This window comes from Theobroma umbraticum, unplaced genomic scaffold, assembly GCF_002168275.2.
Source record: "Theobroma umbraticum cultivar Fairchild unplaced genomic scaffold, ASM216827v3 scaffold_12.0, whole genome shotgun sequence".
In the NCBI taxonomy this organism is placed as follows: Eukaryota; Viridiplantae; Streptophyta; class Magnoliopsida; order Malvales; family Malvaceae; genus Theobroma; species Theobroma umbraticum.
In genome coordinates, this window is record NW_018397272.1 from 3114051 (window position 1) to 3135769 (window position 21719).

Here is a 21719-nt window from a genome sequence, read left to right on the forward strand (position 1 = left end):
TTATTGAAATCCATTTGTGGTCCAAGCACAGTGAAAAGGTTAATGAAACCAGTATCATAAGCTATAATGTTTATTCCACCATTGTGGCCATGAAATCTGGGTCACAGTCCATTATCCTTATCCTTATTTGCTAACTAAGAACAAATTAAAATTAAATAAATAAGTGGGGAGCTAATTATGTGGGTTTTTCCTTTTTGTGATGATGAAGGTTCTTACACACTCGTGTGAAATCGGAATTATGTTTTCCTGGGAGAGGAATAATCAATGAATTAATTAATTATGCCCACCAATTAAAATTGGTCACAAGTCAAATAAGCAGACTCCTTTGCTTATAGTTCAAGAAGAATGGGTCACTGCTTTAGGAATATGCTCCCTTAGGAATATTGCGCAATGGATTACTTTGGTCATTAGTGCTGTAAAGATGGCGGCTGCCCATGCTGGTTACATTTAACTCTTTATTATTATTATGCATTGAATTATACAATGAGACATAATCATTTTAATCTTGTATAAATCTCCTATTTTCTCAAATTTGACTGAGAAAATTTCTGAAGTAAGAGTAAACTTGAACTACAAAGCAATTAATATGAATATATGGCTCAAGAAAATTAAGTGAGAGATTTGTTATATTTTAATAATTGAATGATCAAGATAATAATATTTTTAAATATTGTTAATCAAATTGTTATTATTTAAAATTGATTGAAGTTTCTTATTTCTCTTTTTGTTAAAACTTTGATAGTTATTATACTTTTACAAGGAAGGTGTAATTAATTGAGAGATTAATTTCAATTGTAAATTCTTGAGGTATTAAAAAATTTTGACTTAAAATGATAATGTTTTGGCTACTTGTTGATGTCTTAAGAAAGCATTCTGGAAACTCAAGAAAAGTATACGCAACCTTTTGGCAATCATAGACTTGATTCCTATCAAACCTTTGCTATGTTGGAATATGTAACAAGGAAATGTGACCAATCAAGTCCATTGGGAAATGAGACAGCAGACTCTTCCAAAGAAGCCTGGACTATCCATGTGTGGGGAGGGAGGATTCTTCCTAGTCATAAAAATAAACCCAGCCACGTCGGCAAGGTTAGCCATAGCTTTGATTAAGAGGGACCTTCTAAGAGAGTCAATAGTGTTTCTTTTCATCCCCTTTATATGAGAAATATTTAATTTTTTTTATAATTGAGAGAAAGAAGATTTGAATCTTATTCTCTAGATAAGAGATTATGTACAAATTAATAAATTAAATATTTAAATATGTATGAGCAATATTTAATTGATTTAATGCAAATTAGAATTTTTTTCTTTTATATGGTATGGCAGTTGGGAGAAGACCACCTAGGAATAGGATGGGCATGTCCAGGGATTCAACCCTAGGATTTTAGAATAGAGAAGAAGATGCCATTCAACGACTGGGGCTAAAAGCTTGTGGTGGCCTAATTTAATTGTACCCGTATGCTTGCTCAAAATGCTAAAATCATGAGCCGACATGTATATCCCAACTTTACTTTTTAAAATCCCAACGGCTAGTGTTGGCCCTGGAAATTGGACCGTTACAACCCCTCTTTCCTTTCATGGCAACCCCAGAAAATGCTCTTACCATCTGATGTACTCGTATAAATTCACACCTTTATTCAGAGCTTTCAATTCAATACATCTCTCTCCTCAACCCCACTTTAATTCAAGGCTTGTTATCAAATCTTCTCAATAATCTCATAGTTTAGCAAATATTTTCATTTCAACAATGGAGCAAGTGACAGAAAACTCTATTCAATCTGAAAATGTGGGATTAGAGAACAAAGCACCGCCCCAGAATCAGCAAATTGATCAGAATTCTCAAGATTCCGGCAACGATTTGAAAAAGACATGTACCCCAGATAGGCTTAAAGTCCCCAAGGCATTCAAGTACCCTGAAAGGTAAGTAATTCCGCATTTTTAATTTGAATAATTGTGTTTCATGAATGTTTATCTATATGTAAATTTGGATTCTTGGTTTATCTTCAGGTACAGAAGTCCAACCGATTCTATGGTGTCACCTGTTACGAAGGGTCTTCTTGCAAGAAACAGGAAAGGTGGTGCATCACTCTTGCCGCCTAGTATAAATCAAACCAAGGTAAGTATCGAACATTGTAATCTGCTTCTGATCAACCCTTTTCTTCCTTGATGCACTAGATTGTTGTTGCTTTGGAATTTGATCCTAGGATCTCTCTATGCCTTAATACTGAGGCAGCAATAATCATCAGCAAATCTAGGATTCCTTCTATGAACTTTATATATATGATATGCCATATTGAATTTATCAGTAGTTATCTCTCTCTCTTTTTCTTCAAGTTATTTACTGTGTTTGTCGATGTTTCAGATTCATGAGTTGCGTGTTCAAGATGTTCGTCTATCTCAAAATTGAAGAGCTAATGATGGTGGATGAAAGCTAAAATCAGATAGATTCTTGAACCTAGTGAATTTGTCTGAAATTGTATACCTGTCAATATAAATTACGAGGAACAAATAGAATGGGAGGGATTTATCTTCTGAACCTGTTCCTATTTATCTTTGTCAAGTTTTTGTAATGTAATGCCAATTTCGTTCTATAATAAAATTATTTGCTTAGTAATTAATCATGATGTTCAAACGCTTCATAGGAAGAGGAGAGGGAATAAGAAACTGTCGAAATTTAAACATCGTCTTTGTTTGTAATCCTTTGTTTTGTCAGAGAAGAAAGAAGACCAGAGCTATGGTCACTGGCGAAACATGCCATAGACGATAATGATTACTTATGACTAGCATGCATGCCTACTGCCCAACCATTAACTGGTTGATTTATTGGAGTGGGTTGGGAGTCATTATTAGACATTAAGACCGGTTAAATATGTATTGAATGAGGTTAGAGGATCAAGTAGGTCCATCTCAATTGAAATGAGAGCAAGATTTTTGTTTATCTTTGGCCTGATAAATCTTTCTGCTGCAAAATAGCATTTCTTTGAAGCAACATAGTAGTAAAATCGCATTACGCTTCTATTCTGCTGTAGCAAATCCATGAAAAATGTTTAGGCAAATGCGTCAGCGTATGCTTCAAATCAATAAACTGTTGGCTAGCTCTGATAGCATTCAGTATATACATACGTTTCTGTTATTAAGAAACTGATAGCTAGCTCTGTATAGCCCTCAGTATTACATGATTGCTACATGGTCATGACTGCTCTTCTCACTCTAGTCGAACTTCATACCATTGAATCGAACCAACATCTCCATCTATTTCAAGTTCACAAACGGACCTTACTAAGTAAGAAACAGCATCATCGATGGTCACAAATCTTGCAAGGTCTGGTGGGAGGGTCTTCCCTGGCCAATTTTCAAGCCAGCCCTTTAACTTGGCTTTCAATTCTTCCTCGGAGACAAACTTTTCTTCTTGTCCAGGTTCTAGTAGAACATAGGTTTCAGTCCTTGAATATGCTGCCCTTCTCCTCCTAGTTGCACAAATCTGATGAAAAACAAACCAAGTCAAGACACCCAAGGACCCAAAAGAAAAAGCAGCAAGAAGACAAGCCCCCAAAACCCCTCTTCCTGTTGGTTCTCTCAATTCATGGACTACCAAATGATGGAGAAAATGCCATGCTCCTGAAAGATTATTCTTACACTTGATTATCAGCAGGTCACAGCTCATTAGGAGTCGGCACTATTTAAGTGTTGCAGAAAAGGATTTATTTGTAGTCAAGATCACATAAGGATGATATTTTGTAGATCATCTCAGATTTTGCAAGATGTTGTTATCTCCACAGTTTCACTTGGATGGCATGACACTAAAAATAGGCAAGTTTTAGAACTGCTTAAACAAGCAGACACCACAGAAGATTTACACTGATAGCATGAGAATGAAAATGAGCATTTGGAAGAAATCTTTACCTTTACCACACAGCGATGCAGACTCCCCATTTTAAGAAGTTTGTCATGAACAGGACTAAAATTCTCAGTTGCACATACTGAACTTGCTTGAACAACTGGTGTAAGAGTGTATCTTGATAACAAATTACCTTCAAACAAATGGAAGGGATGATATCATTAGTGACATGATATAGCCAATCTCTCTAGTTTACAACAGAAGTATATTCTTTGCCCTCAGATTATCAAATTGAACAGTAAGGCTGTTCAGTAAAAATTTAAACTTTATTTAGACAATTTTCAAGTCAGATTTCTTCTCAATTCCATGATCAAATTCCAGGATTAATGCAAATAATTAATGAACATAAAAGATTCCTCATCCATAAATCAGTAAATCCCATATCAGTTCAACAGTCAGCAAACTTACCAGTTGCCACTGCCTATAATTTTTTCTTCTCTTTGTTCTATGGAGAGTCCGACTTCATGGGAAAAGTTGATGCTGTAATAACTGAACAACAGTTGACTCAAATTGTAGCTAATCTGTTGTTAATCATGAGCTCAAAACCCATTTAATGCTCATCAATCATGACACTGGAAATACCCGTGATTGGATCACACAACTGTGGCTTAATGCATATGATATCATAAATGCGTCAGGTAAATTTAGAATTATAAGAAGGCATGGCCATCTGGACAGCTTAGGTATCCTTGAAGCTGCAAAACTCATACTTAAAAATGTGGGAATCTGATGCCATAAACTGATGTTTTCATACTACATTCTCAGCCCTTAACCAAAGATACTGACAAATGGTTTGGCAAGAAATCAATAACACCAGGGATACACAGGTTTCCAATAGCAGAAGTTTAGAAAAATGACAAATAGATCTTCAACATGATCCCAGCTGGAGCTTCATAATCAGAGCTACATATTAGCTCTATGAAGAATCCCCTCAAACTAAAATTTGGGATTTCCATAAAAGAAAGCAAGTGTCAAGGATGCAATGGTTAGCTGGAAAGTGGTGAGCATCACCTCCAGTATCATTTATTGGTCATCTACATAAAAAAGTTTAAGATACACCTTCATCAGGAAACAAAGCACCATCACTGAGGGGTACATACCCAGCATCCTTCATATGATCTACCAGTTTGACAATCACTTCAGATATTTCTTCTATCTGAGAATGGCCCTTGTCTTTCGCCACAAACTCATGTTGTACATTCCTCACCTCAATCCAACTATAAGCAGCTTCTTTACTTAGACCTCTCTCCTCCATGAGCCTTCTCACTGCTTTAGCATCATCCCATCTTCTAGCTGCAGCATAGACATTTGATAACATTACATATCTGGCAGCATTTCGTGGTTCCAGTTCAAATAGAGCCTCTGCTGCCCTCCTAGCAAGACCTAAGTTCCCATGGACACGACAAGCACCCAAAATAGCGCCCCACATGCAAACATGATTTGGTCCATTAGGAGTTCTCTCAATCATACTCATTGCCTCCTCAAGCCTGTTTTTCCTTCCAAGCAAATCACTCAAGATTGCATAATGATCAGACCTAGGGATTACACCAAAATCCTTTTCCATCAAGTCTAAAATCCTCAATCCTTCGGACACTAGACCTGTGTGATTACAAGCAGATAATGCCCCAAGAAATGTTACATGATTGGGTTTTATGTTTGCTTTTATCATCATTTTGAACACATCAAGTGATTCCTCTCCATGCCCATTCTGAGCAAGCCCAGTTATTAATGAGTTCCATGAGACAACATCCTTCTTACTTATCCTTGCAAACAATAATTTAGCTGAATTCATGTCTCCACACTTGCAGTACATGTCAATTAAAGCATTAAAAACAAACTCATTTAATGAATCACATCTACTGCTAACTCTAACTATGTGTCCATGGATCTGTTTACCTATTTCAATTCGTGCTAAATCCGCACAAGCACTTAAAACACAAACAAATGTATAAGCATTAGGCTGCACTCTTTCCTCCAACATCTGCCAAAAAAGATTCAATGCTTCATTTCCACGCCCATTTTGTGCAAACCCTGTGATTAAACCAGTCCAAGATACTGTATTTTTAACCGGCATTTCATTAAATAAACGATGAGCATCCTCCAACCTAGACACTTTAGCATAAGCAACCACCATAGAAGTCCATGAAACAACATCCCTTTCACTCATTCGACAAAAAATCCTATAAGCACTATTCACCTCCCCACACTTCCCGTAGGCATCAATCAAAGCATTGTAAACAATCAAATCCAACTCCAAACCAAAAACTATCATAAAACCATGCACTTGACACAACAATTTCAATGCACCTAAGCAAGCACAGGCACCAACAATACTAACAACCGTATAGCGATCAATAACCAAATGATCACATTCATTTAGCATTTTCTTAAAGATATTTATTGATTCTTTGAAAAATCCATATTGGGAAAACCCAGAAATCAATGAATTGTAACTAACAAGATTTCTGTTCGGCATTTGATCAAACAAGTTACGAGCTCTATCAAAGTGACCATGTTGTAAATACCCACAAAGAAGCATATTCCAAGAATGGCTGTTTTTCACATGAAGTTCATCAAAGGCCTTTTGGGCACTTTTTATTTCATTGAACTTTGAGTACATGGCTATAAGATGGTTGGTTATAAAGGAATTAAAGGTTAAAGCTTTTTTGATAAAATGTGAGTGTAAAAGTAAGCCTAGTTTCAAGTTCTTGTTTTTAATGGATTTTGAGATGAGAAATGTGTAATAATCAAAACCCAAATCTTCTTTCATTCTTTTTTTTTTTCTTTTCTTGTTTTTGGGGTTTCTCTAGTTGCTGAAATTCATGATAATATTGAAAAGTATATTTATAGCTTAAATTTTTAAAAAGGTCAAGGCCAAAGCTTACAGTTAAAGAGCTGATGAAGCCCATTGTTGAACAGCTTTTTCTCCACTGAAAAATTATTGCCTGCAAAACTTAGCATTTTTGCCTCGTGTTTCTGTAAAAGTGTAAAATGGTGAGGAAAATTGTACGTGCTTCGTTTAACACAGGTTTTGGAGATAACGTGATAAAATTGTAGGGGAATTACACATTGGGGGCGGAGGAGCCAAAATAATAATGGGTTAGTGCCATGGCCAAAAATATTTACAAGGAAATGTCAAATTGCAAAAGGTCAAATACACGTATCCTTCAACTTTTGATTGAAATTATATGATTTATCAGTTTTTAAAATAAATATTTTATTTTTAAAAAATATCTTTCATTAAATATATAAATTTAACTGTTAATCAGTTATTGATATTTTTATTAATTTAATAACATAATAATATTAAAAAAATAATTTTATTTTTTATTAATTTTAAAAATAATCAAATTATAATTTTTTTTTTATAAAAAAAAACCTCCTGTTAATTGGTTATCCTGTAATCGAATTTGATAGAAAAGTGCTAGATTTGGTCAGAGAGCACAGATTTGGGAGCCCCAAACTATGATCTGGTGTTACCCATATCTGGTTTTTGTTTTAAGTGATCCATTGAAGTAAAGAAGCATCATTGCCCAATCGGAATAAAAGAAAAAGAGTGAAAAAATAAGAAAAGTATTTTAAACATTTCACACCTAATATTAATGTTGTTTACACTTTTAATGTAAAATATTCGTTTTAAAAATTAATAAGTTTATGTATAATTATGATCAAAAATTAAGAAGAATTATGTATTTTACTTGATTGTCAAATTGGTAAAGAGGATTTGCTTTTACTATCATGACCTTAATGACTAATGGGCGTAAAAACAAACTACCTCAAACTGTTTCCTGCCATTTTCCCTCTCATTCCAACTGGTATGTTTTCATCAATTTTTTATTTTTTATTTTTGTTGATTATACATATTGTCTAGCACTTTGATAAAAGAAAATACAGGAGTTTGGATGGACAGATTCGGGAGGCTTTTGTTTTTACACCCATTAGTCATTAGGGTCACACTGGTAGGAGTGAGCGGCAAGTTGGTTACAACTGACCCATCGGTTAGTGTCAACACTGATTGGCCATCATGGTCCGATTGATCGACGTCGATTATGTCATCGATTTTGGGTGAGGGTTAATTCAAAGGATCAAGTTGGTGTCTGAGGTAAGAAATTTCTCATCGAATTGAATCAAAAAATTTGATGTTCATTTTTTTAATGGTCAAACTATTTAGAAAGTTCTTATATTATAATATTTTCTTTAATTTAGCTTTTTTAAAAAAAATTTGATAAATTTAATCCTTATATTTTGATATTATATACTTTTAAATATTTATGAGTAACTTTGTTCAAATTGAACGCTTAACTATGTTAACATGTCAAATGATCCTAAATTGGCATCGATATGTCTCACAGGAAAATTGATATATGCCCCACATTAAAAGGACCAAATAACAACAAATAGTAGAGTACATGAATTAAATTGAATAAAACTTTATAATATAGGGACTTTTTTGATACTTTTACTATTTTTTTATTTTACTTACATATGGGAATGTTGGTTTGTTGTATAAGTTGAAATGGTGTATGAAGTGTACAGAAATCTCGAAACACTATAGTTAAATGTAATTTTTTTTTATAATACGAAATAGTGTCGTTGAATACAATTTTTACTTGTAATATGGAACTCTAGTATCTTTTGTTTTGTTAATTTATTATGTAATTCAAGAAAGAATATATTTTGAAATGACATCATTGTATTAACTTCTCATTTGTATTAGGAAATAAAAATGTAACAATTTGATTGATGTTCAAATACAAACCAATTACACTTCATTCTCAAGAATTAACTCAAAAAAAGTAAAATCTAGTTTAATTTCTTAATTACTAATTGCATTGTGTTGATTTGATGTTGTTGCCTTAGTTTGGCAATCAAATAATTGAATGTGTTGATATTGCCAAAATAAACTACACAAAAGAAGCAAGGAAGTAAATCGAAGTCATTAGCTACTAATTCGCTAGATGGTGCATTAGTTTTAACTCAACAAAGCATCAAAAAGGTCTAATGATCTGCTATGTGGTTGATTTTATTGTCCTGCTATTATTTTGATTGTTGTTATTTTGTTGGAGCTGGTGAAAGGTTTTGGGACAAGGACAAATAAATGGATCTTGCAATTCTTTTTGTAACAAAAGGTTATGTTTTTGTAATGAAGAAATTAAACTAGATGTCATATTTTTTAAGTTAATTCTCAAGAATGCAATAATGCAGTGTAATTGGTTTGCGCTTGAACACGAATCAAATTATTACATTTTTTATTTTCCAATACAAATGGGAAGTTAATAAATGATCTCATTTCATGATATATATTTTCTTGGATTTGCATAAATAGATCAACAAAATAAAAGATAACAAGGTTTCATATTACAAACAGAAATTGCATTCAACTATAATGTTTCATCTTATAAACAAAAATTGCATTCAACTACAATGTTTCAAGATTTCCATACACTATTTCAGCCTATAAGGAGGGTCAGTATTCCCGTACGTAATGTGAAACAAAAAATGGTAAAAGTACTGAGGAAGTCCCTGTATTAAAGAGTTATGTTCAATTTAATCCTTGCATTCTACTATTTGGTGTAATTTGGTTCTTATAATGTGGTGAAAATTTTTCTCAATTTTTTTTGTTTGACACATCAATGCCATATTAGCATAGTAAACGGTTAATTTGGATGGAGTATAAAGACCCAATTACACACAATGTCAAGATACGTAGACTAAATTGACTAATTTTCAAATAGAGAGATTAAATTGAAGAAAAAGCTATAGTACAATGACTTCTCGGGTAGTTTAACCTTTTCTATAATCTACTATATAGAGGGGAAAGTGCTCTTACACACCAACTGTTGCCCTGATTGCCGACTACCTAAAACCCTAAGCCAACCAAAACTTTGAACCCTTTGTAAATAAAAAATAAAAAAAATCCTTCTGTTGCTCTCCGTCTCTCCCCACCAACTGTTGGGAACAATTGATCGAAACTGGTCGACTATGATCAGTTTCAGCTGTCTTAATTTTTTGCAAACTCGTCGGACGATGCCAATTGCTGCACAAATATTGGCAATTTTGGAGCAATCCAACCAAAATTGATCTATAATAGACCGACGCTTAGTTGTACACTATAGTAATCCTGAGGAATATATTTGGTCTTGGTACTAAACCATTATTATTCTCATTCCACAGCCGTAATTTGTAGTACGTTACCCTAAAATTTTATGGAATTTTTCTGATTTATATCTTTGATCCTCAGTTTCTGGTATTCACTTGGTTGCCGGTCTTTCCCTTTTTGTATTTTGATTGAGGTTTTTACTAAATAGTTGTCATCATTATCTATTAATTAACGTACTATTTTAAAATTAATTTTTAATCAAACCACATATTGTTATCAAATTCAAGAATTATAAAAAATTTTTACTAAATAAAGTACGTAATTACCCGTTAAAATTGTTTGTTTTTGTTGGTTTTGGAAGAAACATATATCACTATCACGCATTAACATCCCAAGCTATTTTAATTTAAAAAAAATTATTTTGTCATAAATAGCAATAGAGAGTTTTCTCGCTGGATTTGGAAAACATTTGATTGTTGTGAGACATTAAATGCATTATAATACCAAATTACCAATTTGTAGTTTCGGAAAATAAAACTATAAATCAGTTTTGATAGGAAGGAACATAATTAAAAGAATTATACTATATATTTCATTAATTAATACATTTATTTGATAGTATTTAATTTTTCTGGTGAACCAAACAGTGTCAAAGAACAAAAACTGAGGATGTGCCCATTGAACCAAATGCTGTTTCATCAGTTGAAGAAAATGGCTCTAACAACTCTCTAAAAAAACTCAGAAGTCTGTTACTTTGGTTCGACCAAACACAAGCACCCACCCGAAATCTTCTCTTTGCCTCCCCTTTTTAGCTTTGCAACATCGCCACGGCCACGCCCACCAACTCGATCTGACACAATTCTTTTCGTTGTTTTGCCTACATTAATTCTTGAATCTCTTTACGTTTGGACCCCAGTTTTTGGAAGTGATAGATTGAAGATACCAAGAAAGTTTCCAACATTTCAAGTGAGTTTTGATACCTTCGTGTTCATGTTTTATGCATGATCATGTTTCTTTCATCATTACATGCAGCTTGTACGTTCCTTTAAGTTTCGCCCTTAATTATTTTTTTATATAGGAAAAAATAAGACTAATGCCTGCTTTTTTTTTTAAATTCATTTTGTACCTCAGTTGAATTCCAATTGTGATTCATCATGCTGAGTCATTGATAGAAGTTGGTCGTCTACTCATAGAGTTGAAGCAATGGAGGATAAACAGGGGGATGGAAGCAGCAAGCATTTAACAGACGTTGAAGTTAATAATTATGAAGTTCACACTATTTCAAGGCATGGAAGTTCAGTCTCTTCTTCCTCATCAGATTCCTCTCAGGACCTTATTAATGTTGTTGAAAATGATGGTAATGACAAACCCTTTGAGAAATCTGAACAACCTGGACCTGAGTCACCCGCACCTTTTCGTGTTTCATTTGTTAGTTCAACTGAGCAGTCCCCTCAAAATCAAGCGCCTGCAAGGCCAGTTCCTGGAGGCTATGAACCAAATCGGATACCATCATCCATTTTTAGTAATAGGCCTGCAACACCAATGGATTGGAGCATTGCTTCAAATGAATCACTGTTTAGCATTCATGTTGGAAATAACAGCTTCTCAAAGGATCAATTTTTTATGTTATATAAGTCGGGAGAATTGACCAAGTTTGATGAGCAGATCATTGCTCAAGGTGGCCTGCCTCCTGTGAATAAATTAGAGAACATGACTACAATGAATGAAAACATAGAGAAAGATTCAGCAGCAACAGAAATGCCAGAGAATACAACAATGGTGGTGGATGCCAGTGAAGTTGCAGAAGATCATAGCCACCAAAAGATCTCTCCTGCTGAGGAGATCCATAAACCAATTATCAATACCACAATAGAGGATCTTGGTGCAGTTGCTGAAAATCATAGCCAGGAAAATAAATTTCCAGCAGAAGTCCATAATTCACCTACCAATAGTATCTCTGCCCGTTCTGATGGGAGCAATAATAGCACTCTTTCCTTTGCCTTCCCTGTGTAAGTCGCAATTAATCTTCTTTTAATCTCATATACATGTGATTCTTGTGCTACATACACCATTATCGGCTAGATTTGCTTGCTTGTCCCCTTGTTAAAAAGTCTAACCACAAAAAAATAGGTCCACTTTTCTGACTTTCTGCTGGAATGTCTAGTGACCATGTTTCATGATTCATCCATATCTACCATATTCTGATCACCAGCATTCTTCTTATGTGTAAATCATATTTCAGTCTAGAAAATCTATTTTCTCTATTTAAAATGATTTGGCTAATGATTACATACAGTAATTGATTGTTACTAACAATGCTCTCTAGCCACCAAATGATTGAACTAATTTGTTTTGGTTCATTTCAGGTTGGGAAGTGATGTTGGAAGAAGTAGCTCTGTGAATGGGGAACAAAATAACAAGGGATTACAGACACAGTCAGTAAAGCAGCCGCAGAGGCCATCAACAGAGGAAGTGCAACCACAAACTCCTCTCACACCCCAAAATACTGCCGGTCGCAGTTGGTTTTCTTGGTTCTATTGTTGCCGCTCGTCTTGAATTTCAATAAGGTTTGTGTAACAATCGTTACATTGCTCCCCTTCATTACAAGAGTCTGCCTACCCCCTCTTACAGAAGTGGACATTCTCTACTTACAAGCATGCTAATTCTTCCCTCATGGCGAAAACTCATTGAGTCTAGTTAACAATGTTGGTCCAATTTGTACAGTTTGTTTTGTATTCTGTTGCTTCACTCCTGTTGTCAGATTACAGCATATATAAGTTGCTTTGCAGTGTTGAATAAACAAAAAAATGTGTTGAGACAGAAGAGCAAGAAAGAAAAGGATAACCATGTTCAGAGATTTATCTGATATTAATCATCAAAGGTTCCAAATTGGATGGTATCTGAACACCAATATTTCTGTTCATTTCTAATTAGCTGAAACAGCTTATGATTTCTGAATCCATTGCATGTTCTCTGTTTATTTCTGTAAAAATATATATATATATATATATATGCTTTCATAGAGAAAAATAAACAATATATTTATATGCAACATATGGAGACAATGTTACAATGTTTTACATATCTCAATATCCGTGTATTGTTTATTGAACTGGCTAACTACTTTAACTGCTTTAGATTTAATAGGAAAAATTGTATGTACCAACTAAGTTGGTAAAATACGGCACATAATTGGATGGTGGTGGAATTAATATGATACCACACTATCTATTTTTTTTTTAAAGTATATATCTAATAAATGAAAGTAAGCTCTCCTTTACCAGAAAGTTTTATTACCAAAGAAAAAATTTGTACTTCTCTCTATTTAATCAGCGGTAAAAGGGAAAAGCATTCAGAATCCGAGCAATTTATGGAAGCTCATTTAAAACAAGCTGGAGGTTTTAACTTAATCCTTTTCTTCATGAAAAATATGGTACAGGGTTGATCATTGAAGATTAATGTATATACTATAAGTAGAGGTGGTAAAACCAAGTTCCAAAACCAATTCTAAAAAACCCAAACCAAATTTATAAAATCTCCAACACTTGAATCCAAACCAACTCAGAACTCAAACAATTTGAACATGAACAAAATTGAATTCAAAATGATCATCACCTGAAATAATCGGAATTCAGTACAATTTGAATCCGAAAAAGATTATTCAAAATGATCGAAACTCAAATTTGTCCGTTTGTCACTTACAAATATAAGCTTTAAATAGCTTGAAAAATCTAATTAGATTTGCATAAAAGAATTTGAGATGTGCAATTCCTTGCTCACATGGCACAACTTAAAAAGAAAAAAAAAAACACTGAATTCATGCTCTCACTCTTTAAATGATTAAGCATAATAGTGTTAGTGTCCAAAATTTCCTATAACCTATTAGGATATTATTATAATTAATATAGTATAAAGCACCAACTTAAAAACTTGAATTAACAATAGTATAATGTTATCATTTAATTAAAAAATAAAGACAAGGAAAGCACGTATTAGCTAGGTACAGTAAAGAAGGTTGATGAGATCAGTATTTGATCAGCTTAATGTAAGATTGAAATAAGCTTAATGTAATTGCACGAGACAGAAAATGGAAATCCGGAGGAGACAACAAGTTTGCTTGTTTTTATGGGCGTGGACTTCAATGAGGTTAATTATGTTAACATGGAAAATGTTTACTTTAATGGAAAGCTTGCTTTTATGTTAACCCAAAACGAGGGATTTGCATGCCTCTTAGCTGCTAAGTGTCCAATAAGAAAGTAATCATGTTTCCTTTTTCCACGGAAAAGTACATCCAACAAATACGATTCTTGCCTACACACTTAATATATTATCAAGGTATAGTATTTTAAAATTTTTTAAATTAAATTAAATAAATCTTTATGATTAATCATTAATTAATTATCTATTAGTTAAATGCTACTTAATTTTTTTTATGTTACGTTGTGCACGTATAATGATGAAGTGAAAGGAGAAAATATTAGGATAAAATCCAAAAAGCTTTCTTAAAAACACTTCAAAAGGATAATTTTTTTGTTTTAAAATGATATTTTTAACCCGTTAATTATTAACACCATTAGTCAATAGTTAAAAAAAATTTAGACTTAATACTATATAAATATTTTAATGCCTAAATCTCCTTATATTATTTTTTTAGTACTCATTATTCTCTCAAAAACCTTAATGAAAAAACTTAAAAAATTTTGTTTTGAAAGCTTCAAAATTTGAAGTTGCATCTGCTTTAAAAATTGTAAACTTTTTTCTCGAAGTAAAATCTATTATCATCAAATTTTTTATCTTTCTAATAGTTTGAGAAATATTTTTTTTTCATTGAAAGAATATATTAAAAGTAAATCTTTTATTTAATGATAGATATTTCAAATTTGACAATATCAGGTCAAGAGATTAATTTCTTACTCATAATTATTAATTTTGTTGAAAAATTTTTACTCAAAAATTGTTCTTTGAAACTAAGGTTTAGGGTGATGTAAAAAGATTTTGAGTTATTGAAAGTTTTGAGTTTTTTCTTCTTTGTCGAATATTAAATTTTATTAGACAAATTACTGAATTTACAAATTTCATTTTAAAATTTTATTAAGTTTTAAGTTTTCTTTTACTTTGTCAAATATTGAATTTTATTACATATCAAAGTGAATTTTATTAAGTTTTGGAAGGGAACATAAGGAAATTTTTACTAAAAGGGCATTTGTATTCTAAAATATTTATATAGTATTAGATATAATTTTTTTAAGTGTTGACCAACGGTATTAATAGTTAAAGGATAAAAAAATATCATTTCAAAATAAAAAAAGATCAAAGTGTACTTTTTATGTATTTTGAAAATTTTTTTAAATTTTATTTGAAATTATTATATGATCATATCATCATTTCATATTAACGTGTTGTATTAGTATTTTTAATATTATGCCAATATATTACCTCAATACTACTTAACATAAAAATGACATGTAAGGTTATAGATAATTAATTAATTGTTAGTCATAAAAATTTATTTAATTTAAAAAATAAAAATATAAAAATTTAATTAAATATAATAAAAAATATATATTAAATTTTTTAAATAATTAAAATTTTTAAAAAAATTATATTATGCTTTTTATGAAACGGAGTTTTAAGAATATAAAACAAAAAGCACTTTGCATTTACTGATTTCATTCATTGATTTAAAAGCCCTTAAAACCAAAATATTCCATAGGCTTTTTGTGGGGGACCGCTACTGATCTGGACCTCATAAACCCTATAAAATTAAATGAAAATCCCAAAAAGGTTTTTTAAAGCCCCCACAAAAAAAAAATTGGGCCCCACCTTAGCTTCTGGAATGGTGCCCCACGTGGAATCCTTTATCCAATTCCACGTGTGAAATCTAAAGTTTTAAAGCATGTATTTTTAACCCTATCAGATCAAAGAAATAAATGAGAGGCGAAAGTCCTAACTACCATTAAGCCCTTGAATTGACGGTGCTGATGCATTTATTGACCGGTTTGTGGGACAGCATCACCCGCTTCCTGCGTAATGATATGTTGAGTGGACCCCATGTTTCTTACTCTTAAAAACGGCAACCGTAAATGTCCCAACCTATTTTTAAAAGGAAGGAAAAAAATTTTATTAGAAAAAGACAAGAGAGTTGGAAATTCCAAAAAAAAAAAAAAGAAAATTCGTTACAAGTATTTTGTAACAAACCATAAACTTTTTGTTCTATTTCGAAAAGGCCCATAAAACAGGTCAACTTCCTTGTGCCAGAAGAGGAGATTTATGAATCCAAATGAAATTATCCTTCACTTCATATCATATAACACAAGATGTAATGTAAACTTTAATTACATATTAAAAAGAATAGTTTGCATATTATTCATTATCCGGATACATATATATAGTTTTAAAATTTTATTTGTTGATAATTTATTTTGTGAATTAAAAAAATTTAAATTATGTTAGATTAGATGAGTAGAATTGTATTCTACTAAAAGAAATAAAGAATAGATGAAATGGAAGGGTTTTTTTTTTTGGGTCTTTCTTTTGAGCAATAAAACGAAGGGTTTACCTTACCTACCATATGTTGTACCACCAAGCACATGTAGGCTAACAAGAAAATATTAACACTATTTTCACACTAGAGATGGTTACATTATTTGGGTTGTTGATTAATCAATTTCCTTTTTTTCTAAAAAAAAATGGTGAAAAAAGATGTGATTAAATTAAATAAAGAAAGTCATTAAAGCAACTTTAGGGTGCCTACTTACACTGCGGTTTGCAAATATACCAAAATTCTCCGTACGAAATGCCAATCAAATCAAATTTGAAATGTACTCGTTAAGATCAGCCCTGGAATATGTATGTCTTGAAAATGGAAATAGCAATATATATACCATAAGAGGTAGTAAAAGCCGATCAATCAGGACTCAATTAAAAATATAGGTTAAACATTCCGGAGATTCTCATAAATAAACGAAACTTTCCATACCTTTTCCGTAATTTCCCCATAAACCGAAACAGAGAGAAAGTTCTAAAAAACAAAAAACAGAGAAAGACGAAAGAAGAACAAAAAGGGAAGTAAAACGCGTCTTTCATTGTTGAATTCTCTCTCTCATTTTATTTCTTTTTTTTTCCTCCCTCTCCCTCCTTCTCCGAACAGCCTAAAATTTAGGGTTAGGGTTTACAAAGAAAAAAACCCCAAACCAGAATAAAGAAGAAGAAAAACCCAGATTTGCAATCTTCAAATTCTGATAGAAGGAACCAAAAAGGAAGTGTTTCTAGAGTACCCTTTGAAAGGGGTATCCAAAAGAATGGGTTCTTTTTCAGCTTCAGTTGTCAAGTGGCAGCCATTTTTCTTACTCTTCTTCTATGTATTAAACTGTGTCGTTTTGGGTGATAATTCTTCAGACAAAGCTGTTCTTCTTGAGTTTAAGAAGTCTGTCTCCGATCCTTCAGGGCTTTTGTCTACTTGGACTGACACTTCCCATCACTGTTCATGGTCTGGTGTTTCATGTGACAACAACTCCAGTGTTTTGTCTCTTAACATAACTGGTTTTGGAAAAGGGCAAAAAGGTAATTTCAACAATACAGATGCTTCTGTTTCGTTTTCTTGTTCTGATTATAGTTTGTTTCCATTTTATGGATTTGGTATTCGAAGGAATTGTGCGGGAAGTAATGGGAGTTTGTTTGGAAAGTTGTTACCTTCGATTGGAAAATTGAGTGAACTTAGAATTCTCTCACTTCCTTTTAATGGATTTGGAGGTGAAATTCCTACTGAAATTTGGGGTTTGGAAAACTTGGAGGTGCTTGATTTAGAGAACAATTTGTTATCTGGGTCATTGCCTGCTGGCGTTTCTGAGTTAAAGAATTTGCGAGTTCTTAATTTGGGTTTTAATAATATAAGTGGAGAGATACCAAGTTGGCTTTCGAGTTTGGAACAAATGGAGATACTGAATTTGGCCGGTAATCTTGTGAATGGAACCATTCCTGGATTTGTTGGAAGGTTTAGAGGTGTTTACTTGTCATTTACGTGGCTTGGTGGTTCACTGCCAGCTGATATTGGTGAAGGTTGTAAGCTTGAGCATTTGGATTTGTCGGGGAATTACTTAGTTGGCCAGATACCTGCTAGTTTGGGGAAGTGTAGTCAGTTGAGGTCGTTGTTGTTGTATACAAATTTGTTGGAAGAAGGGATTCCGCGTGAAATTGGCCAGCTTCAGAATCTTGAAGTGTTGGATGTTTCGAGGAATAGTTTGAGTGGTCCAATACCTGTTGAGATTGGGAATTGTTCTGGATTGACTGTGCTTGTGCTTTCAAATATGTTCAATCCGTATGATGATCTTGCTATGGCTAAAGGGGATCCAAGTTCTGTAAATGATGATTTTAATTTTTATCAAGGTGGAATTCCTGATGAAATTACAAAGCTTTTGAAGCTGAGGGTATTATGGGCTCCAAGGGCAACACTTGAGGGCAACTTGCCAAGTGATTGGGGCGCTTGTGATAACTTGGAGATGGTAAATTTGGCTCAGAATTTTTTTGCAGGGGAAATTCCTATTGGTCTTAGTCTCTGCAAGAAGCTGCGGTACCTTGACTTAAGCTCAAATAAGCGCCTTACTGGAGAGCTTAGTGAGGAACTTGCAGTTCCTTGTATGAGTGTGTTTGACATTAGTGAAAATTCCTTGTCAGGTTCAATCCCTAGATTCTACAACCGTGGATGCCCTGATGTTCTTACCTCAGATTCGTATTCCTTTGAACCCTTCAACCCAACATCTGCATATTTATCATTTTTGGCAAGTAAAACTCAGGTTGGAACATCTATTGAATTTTTTGGAGGAGATGCGGCTCCTGCTGTGTTTCATAACTTTGGAGGTAACAACTTTACTGGCAGTGTTTTGTCAATGCCAATCGTACCGCGAAGACAAGGGAAACAGATTTCTTATGCATTTTATGCTGGAGAAAACTTACTCACTGGACCATTTCCTGGGAACTTGTTTGAAAACTGCAACACATTGGATGCACTGTTTGTTAATATTAGCTACAACAGAATGTCTGGTCAGATTCCAGCTGAAATCAGTAAGATTTGCAGGTCTCTCAAATTTCTGGATGTTTCTGCGAATGAAATAACTGGGCCCATTCCCCCTAGCGTTGGAGACTTGGTTTCACTTGTTTCTCTTAATTTGAGCTCAAACCTTTTACAAGACCAGATTCCAAGCAGCTTTGGGCAGTTGAAGGATCTCAGGTATATTTCTTTGGCTGGTAACAATCTGACTGGATCTATTCCTTCCAGCTTTGGGCTACTGCAATCTTTAGAAGTGCTGGACCTGTCTTCAAATTCTCTTTCTGGTGAAATTCCTGAAGGTCTGGTCAATTTGAGAAACCTGGCTGTTCTTCTGCTCAATAACAACAAACTTTCTGGGCAAATTCCCTCTGGTTTGGCAAATGTGACCATGCTCTCTGCGTTCAATGTGTCCTTCAATAACTTGTCTGGGCCATTGCCATCAAGTAATAATTTGATGAAATGCAGCAGTCTTCTTGGAAACCCTCTTCTACAGCCTTGCCATGCGTACTCCTTAATGCCATCTTCAGATCAAGCAAGAGCTGGTGATTCACAAAATTATGCTGCATCACCACCAGGATCTGCAGCCCAAAGGACTGGAAATAATGGTTTTAACTCGATCGAGATAGCATCAATAACATCTGCTTCAGCCATTCTTTCTGTTCTTCTAGCACTTGTTATCTTATTCCTCCACACCAGGAAGTGGAATTCAAAATCCAAAATTATCAGCACCACAAAAAAAGAAGTAACAATTTTCTCAGACATTGGGGTCCCATTGACATTTGACAGTGTTGTGCGGGCCACAGGGAATTTCAAGGCTAGCAACTGTATTGGGAATGGAGGTTATGGGTCAACTTATAAAGCCGAGATCCCTCCTGGAGTTTTAGTGGCAATAAAGCGGCTGGCAATTGGCCGGTTGCAAGGTTTTCAACACTTTGATGCCGAAATAAAAATTCTTGGGAGGTTGCGCCACCCAAATCTTGTTACTTTAATTGGTTATCATGCCAGTGAAACGGAGACATTCCTTGTATACAATTATTTGCCAGGTGGTAACTTGGAGAAGTTTATTCAGGAGAGGTCCACTAGAGCTGTGGACTGGAGGGTACTTTACAAAATTGCTTTGGACATAGCCCGTGCTCTAGCCTACCTACATGATGAATGTGTCCCCCGAATTCTCCATCGTGACGTCAAGCCCAGTAATATCCTGTTGGATGATGAGTATACTGCTTATTTATCAGACTTTGGTTTGGCCAGACTTTTGGGAACTTCAGAAACCCATGCTACCACAGGTGTACATGGAACTTTTGGGTATGTTGCTCCGGAGTATGCAATGACTTGCCGTGTATCTGATAAGGCTGATGTTTACAGTTATGGGGTGGTGCTTCTTGAGTTGCTCTCAGATAAGAAAGCCTTAGATCCCTCGTTTTCTCCGTATGGAAATGGTTTCAACATTGTTCAATGGTCTTCCATGCTATTGCGACAAGGCCAGGCCAAGGAGTTCTTCACTGCAGGGTTATGGGATGCAGGTCCCCAGGATGACTTGGTAGAAGTTCTACACTTGGCAGTTGTGTGTACTGTTGATTCTCTTTCTACCAGACCCACAATGAAACAAGTTGTAAGACGGCTGAAGCAGCTTCAGCCACCATCATGTTAGTAGCCTGATAAAGCTTCTGTTGATTAACATAGTAATTGTAGGAGGGTAGCCCCCTACGCTTGGCCATTGTTGCGGGCTGGCCTCAGGTAGAGTTCTAAGCTGTAGTTATTTCCACTTGTAAATTGTAATACAGTTTTGCCCCTAATTTTCTGATGCTATTTCTCGGATAGGGGTTTACTGCTGACTCTGCAGAAGAATGCAGATATTTTTTTTTATCCAAGTTGTACACGTGTATCTGAGTTTTCATGTGATGTCTAATAAAACAATAGAATAGTTTTCCTGCCTATTTTTAGTTTAATCTATTTGAAGCATCCTTTCTGCAAATCTACAAGGCAAGTGGTGCTGAACAGGGTGGGAGACTATTGGCTGGAAAATTTCCATTATGAGCAAGTGTTAGCATCTTAGAAATTCAAAGTTGCCCTTCTCAAGTAATGTGGCCTATCTAAAAACTAAAATGAGATGTCTAGTCCGGTTTACATGTTCTTTATGAAATCAATTGAAGACAGACAGACTCGCACCGCCATCAGCAATGAAAATTTCTCAAGCAGAACGATTGTTCCATTATTAACAGGATTGCAGAAGGCAACCTGATTCATTCTTAATTTTGTATCATGATTGAAGTACTAAGTGATATTATTCCGCTCCCAAAGCGCAAAATAGTAGGCCTTTTGCATCCGCAGACTATAGCATCGGAATGATCTGTGAGATAAGCAAGCAAACTTCTGATGCCTTACTGACCCAAGATTAAGAACGAAATCCCTGTTGCAAACATATTCCAGATAGAGAGATTATAGTGGATGATGCTATTCCATTAACCTATATATCTAATGAAGAATCCTGACACTGTTTTTGAAACTTATTTTATACTTTTCCAACAACAGTAATTGCCCCAAGCACGAAATGAGACAGATTTTTTCTCCCATTTCGTTTGTTTCCCGTGTCTTACGTTGGGTTTGATGGGCAAATTTTCTTTTTCATTTGCTTGTGGATGTATCAGTCGAGAGAACATGCCCAATTCCAATTC

At 34.1% G+C, this 21719-nt stretch overlaps 4 protein-coding genes and 1 pseudogene across 5 annotated transcripts; 3 read left to right on the plus strand and 2 right to left on the minus strand.

The window, feature by feature from the left end:
* The first annotated feature begins 1550 nt into the window (after positions 1-1550).
* On the plus strand, positions 1551-2618 carry LOC110426793 (hydroxyproline-rich glycoprotein family protein). Its single transcript, XM_021442101.2, has 3 exons — positions 1551-1920; positions 2008-2116; positions 2363-2618. Exons 1-3 carry the CDS (start codon positions 1748-1750, stop codon positions 2405-2407), a joined length of 327 nt encoding a protein of 108 aa, XP_021297776.1. The 5' UTR covers positions 1551-1747; the 3' UTR covers positions 2408-2618.
* Positions 2619-2968: 350 nt separating this feature from the next.
* On the minus strand, positions 2969-6965 carry CRR7 (chlororespiratory reduction 7). The gene is made up of 3 exons (XM_089785364.1): positions 6784-6965; positions 3904-4031; positions 2969-3481 (listed from the first exon to the last, which is right to left on the minus strand). Exons 1-3 carry the CDS (start codon positions 6857-6859, stop codon positions 3206-3208), a joined length of 480 nt encoding a protein of 159 aa, XP_089641490.1. The 5' UTR covers positions 6860-6965; the 3' UTR covers positions 2969-3205.
* On the minus strand, positions 3977-6914 carry LOC110426794 (pentatricopeptide repeat-containing protein At2g21090 pseudogene; annotated as a pseudogene). Its single transcript, XR_016351965.1, has 2 exons — positions 4307-6914; positions 3977-4031 (listed from the first exon to the last, which is right to left on the minus strand). The product of XR_016351965.1 is annotated as a pentatricopeptide repeat-containing protein At2g21090 pseudogene (transcript).
* Positions 6966-11201: 4236 nt separating the features above from the next.
* On the plus strand, positions 11202-12737 carry LOC110426831 (uncharacterized). Its single transcript, XM_021442130.1, has 2 exons — positions 11202-12007; positions 12365-12737. The coding sequence occupies exons 1-2, from the start codon at positions 11202-11204 to the stop codon at positions 12552-12554; spliced, it is 996 nt and encodes a 331-aa protein (XP_021297805.1). The 3' UTR covers positions 12555-12737.
* A 4265-nt stretch (positions 12738-17002) lies between these two features.
* RPK2 (receptor-like protein kinase 2) lies at positions 17003-20981 on the plus strand. Its single transcript, XM_021441831.1, has one exon. It carries the CDS (start codon positions 17300-17302, stop codon positions 20693-20695), a length of 3396 nt encoding a protein of 1131 aa, XP_021297506.1. The 5' UTR covers positions 17003-17299; the 3' UTR covers positions 20696-20981.
* The last annotated feature ends 738 nt before the right edge of the window (positions 20982-21719 follow it).